This window comes from Euphorbia lathyris, chromosome 10, assembly GCF_963576675.1.
Source record: "Euphorbia lathyris chromosome 10, ddEupLath1.1, whole genome shotgun sequence".
NCBI classification, from domain to species: Eukaryota; Viridiplantae; Streptophyta; class Magnoliopsida; order Malpighiales; family Euphorbiaceae; genus Euphorbia; species Euphorbia lathyris.
In genome coordinates this window covers 54,817,673-54,821,550 of record NC_088919.1, presented here as the reverse complement: position 1 = coordinate 54,821,550, position 3,878 = coordinate 54,817,673, and the positions used below count along the sequence as shown (strand labels likewise).

At 38.8% G+C, this 3,878-nt stretch overlaps 1 protein-coding gene across 1 annotated transcript; it reads right to left on the bottom strand.

Moving 5' to 3' along the window:
- Nucleotides 1–1,374: 1,374 nt before the first annotated feature.
- LOC136208157 (thaumatin-like protein 1) lies at nucleotides 1,375–1,974 on the bottom strand. The gene has a single exon (XM_065998970.1). The coding sequence runs from the start codon at nucleotides 1,972–1,974 to the stop codon at nucleotides 1,375–1,377; it is 600 nt and encodes a 199-aa protein (XP_065855042.1).
- Between the last annotated feature and the right edge of the window lie 1,904 nt (nucleotides 1,975–3,878).

Here is a 3,878-nt window from a genome sequence, read left to right as displayed (position 1 = left end):
ATAAATCAATTAATATATAAGTGTATTAAGGGAATGTTTAGTTAGGTTTATATAATCGCAACGTTTAACATTTTCTCTGGACACTGCATCATTTTAGCGCTTTTCACGAATATTAGTTACTTGTTATTGACAAAATTATTATTCTTATTTCCACAAAATGTGTTTTCTTTTTAACATTATTTTTATTTTTAGAACATAATTATCGAAAAATAAGGTTCTGTTGCGTCCAATAACAACTGCAAACAACTAACATCAACAAAAACATCTATTAGGTAAGAGTTGAACCAAACATGCCCTTAATACACTTGATTTACAGAAGGGTCTAATACACCCATATATGAAAGATCAAGGGCTCAATGTGTCTAAATGAAAGATCGAGGGCTTAATGCACCAAAAATTGAAAGATCAGGGACTCAATGTATCTAAATGAAAGATCGAGGGCTTAATACACCAAATAATGAAAGATCAGGGGCCTCATAATGCTTTTTGCCTTAAAAGTTTGATTATATTACAAGTTTGATTATATTACATTGCATTACGACATACCAAACGGACCCTAAATTGTGATTAATGATGTAATTTTAGTAAAGGGAAAGACTTTTACACATAATTAATTGCTCCTCTACCTGAACTGCACGGCTAAATTTAGCCCCTCAAATCTAAATTCTTAGTTCTGCTACTGGATACATTACTCAATTTTGCTTTACAATTTTATGTAATGTGCATTATATAAAGATAGACATGAATTCTTATTACGACTAACCTTAATATTTTTATTATTTATATTTATTAGCCACAATTGTTATTAAATGGTAAAACATGAAAAATGAGAAAAATAGAAAAATGAGAAAAAAACTTAAAAGATGGAAAAAACGTGAAAATGCGAAAACGGAAAAAAAATGCAAAAAATGGAAAACTAAAAACATAAAAACACAACAAATGAAAAAAAATCGAAAAATAGAAAAATAGAAAAACTGAACAAAAACTGACAAGTGTGTAACCATCATATATGGATGATGTTCTAATACATATAAAAATTTGAGAATAATTGAAATCTCTAAATACATTTGACGACACAAACATACATATATTATAATAGTAATTACATTCCATTCTATTACAACTTTCATTACATTATAACATTGATTACATTACAACATACCAAACAAGATCGTAGAGAATTTCACTGTAACAACAATATATTCATCTTCGCAACAAGTGAAGATGAAATTATGTGAAACACCTCGAAATTTAAAAGTGTCATTTTTCGTCTATATATTTAGAAATGACTTTTATTTAAAACTATAAAGTCCACTATATATATATATGTTTAATTCCAGTCCATAATTATATGAACAACAATCAAAATCTTAATTAGGGGCAGAAAGTGATAGCATAATTAATTCCAGTTGGGCAACTAAATGTGCTGCTTGGATCATCATGAGCATAGCTATAAGCCTGTGGGCACTGCCTCTTGAAACTATTGGCGTAATTTGTTGGCGGACAAGATCCTCTCGGAGCATAATTCCCCGTGCAGCAATATTGTGGCTGCTTGAATTCGTCGCAGGCACTCTTGCAAGCAAGCACACCATTATTAGGTCCTTTAACCACTAATTCTCGAGGACAAATACCTTTCACCCCTATACAACTTATTCTATTGCATTTACCGCCACTCCCGCCTTGCGGGGAAACTGAGATCAGAACGTTATACCCGTTGACAAGGCTAATGTCGTAGGTATCTTGTCCGGCATTTCGTGCAAAAGTGAATTCTGCTAAGGTAAGTGGCGGTGCTCCGCCCTTTCCTTGGCATGCTACTTGTCCTGAACCGCAGTCCCCAGTTAAACAACTGAATCTACCGTTGGAGTTACTGCATTGGGTTCGGCCCCAGAATATGCCGCTAAATGAGGCTGGAACGGCGATTGCTAAGAAGATGAATGAGGTAAAATTCTCAAGAATATTTACTGTAATTCTCATTAAAAAAACTAGGGTCTAACTATTACATTTTTATATAAATGCTAGGTGTGATGAGCAAGTAAAAAACTACTACAAGTGTCAAGATCTCAACCATTGATCATGTTCTCTTATGATGGATGGTGTTGATTGATTTGGTAAATACTATAGTGTGGTAGGGTGTATGACTCAATGAGTGAGTATCTTCTGGAATGCTCCATTGGTGCGGAAAAGACTGAAATGCCCTTGGGGGTTGCGAAAAGACCAAGTTGTCCTTGGTAAGTGAAAGGTTGTTGTGTGATATTTATCACACTTAAGTCTTCGGTACTTGGGACTTCAAAGGCTCTCCATTTCTTCTTCTGATCTTCGACAGAATCCCAAAAGGCTCTCCATCCTTTGCTACTTCTTCTTCTTCGTTTTTCTGTATTTTCCCTGTATTTCTTCAACAGCCAAGAACTTTATGGCTTGTTCATGTCTGTTGCTTCAATACCCTCCCTCAAACTAGGCTTGGTATAAGTTACGCAAGCCGAGTTTTCTCAAAAGGAAACGAAGCTGCGGTGAGTGTTATGCCTTTGTAAAGAGGTCTGCTAACTGTAAGGCATACGAAATCGGCATAAGTCTTATGAGTCCTCCTTGAATGCGTTCGCGGATGACATGACAGTCAATATCTATGTGCTTCGTTCTTTCGTGAAAGACGGGGTTCTGTGCGATGTGCATGGCCGATTGGTTGTCACAAAAGAGGAGAGAGGCCGCCGATGGTGGGAGATCGAGATCTTGGAGAAGGTTGGTGAGCCAATGGAGTTCACAAGAGGTCGAAGCCATGGCGCGATATTTCGCCTCAGAGGAGGATCGAGAAACGGTGTTTTGTTTCTTGGACCGCCATGAGATGAGGGCAGATCCGAGGAAAACGGCGTAGCCGGTGACCGATTTTTTAGTTTTGGGGCAAGTGGCCCAGTCGGAATCTGTAAAGGCCTGAAGCTATAAACTGTTGTATGCAGGAAAGAAAAGGCCCAACCCGATCGTCCCCTTGAGGTAACGCAAAACTCGTTGAGCTCTGTTTTGGTCGTCTGTAGTTGGTTGTGTAAGGCGTTGTGATAATTGATTCACAATGTAGGAGATGTCGGGTCTGGTATGTGTTAAATAGAGTAACTTGCCTATGAGTTGTCTGTAAGGTGTGATTTCTGGGAGTAGTGTTTCTTGCATGCTTGGTTTATAATTTGGTAAAGCTAGGGAGGAGGCTGGTTTACAGTCGATGAGTCCCGTGGTTTGCAATAGTTCTAATGCATATTTCCTTTGTGACATGTGGAGCCCCTGATTGCTGCGGGAAAATTCGAATCCGAGGAAGTAGTGTACCGGTCCGAGGTCCTTGATGCTGAATGTATCATCCAAGTGCTTCTTGGCTACTGAAATGGCTTGCATGTCGTTTCCTGCAAGTATAACGTCATCAACATAAATCAACAAACTTGTTGTGTGGCTTGTCGTCCGTTTAGTGAATAAGGAAGGGTCTGCCTTGGACTGAATGAACCCCATCTCCCTTACAGTGGCTGTTAGCTTTGCATTCCACTGCCTGCCAGCTTGACGGAGTCCATACAAGGACTTGTTGAGTTTGCATACTTGGCTTGTGTGGCTCGCAACTAGTCCCGGCGGTAGCGTCATGTAGACGTCCTCATTCAAATCCCCGTGTAAGTATGCATTATCTATATCCAATTGATGAATATGCCAGTTCTTTGATATTGCAATTGCCAGAAGGACCCTAACTGTGGTGAATTTTGCTACAGGGGCGAAGGTAGCAATGAAGTCTACCCCTTCATGTTGTGTGTAGCCCTTGGCTACTAACCTGGATTTGAACCTTGCGATACTACCATCTGCCCTGTGTTTTATCTTGTATACCCATCTGCATTCGATTGGCTTCTTTCCGACAGGTAATG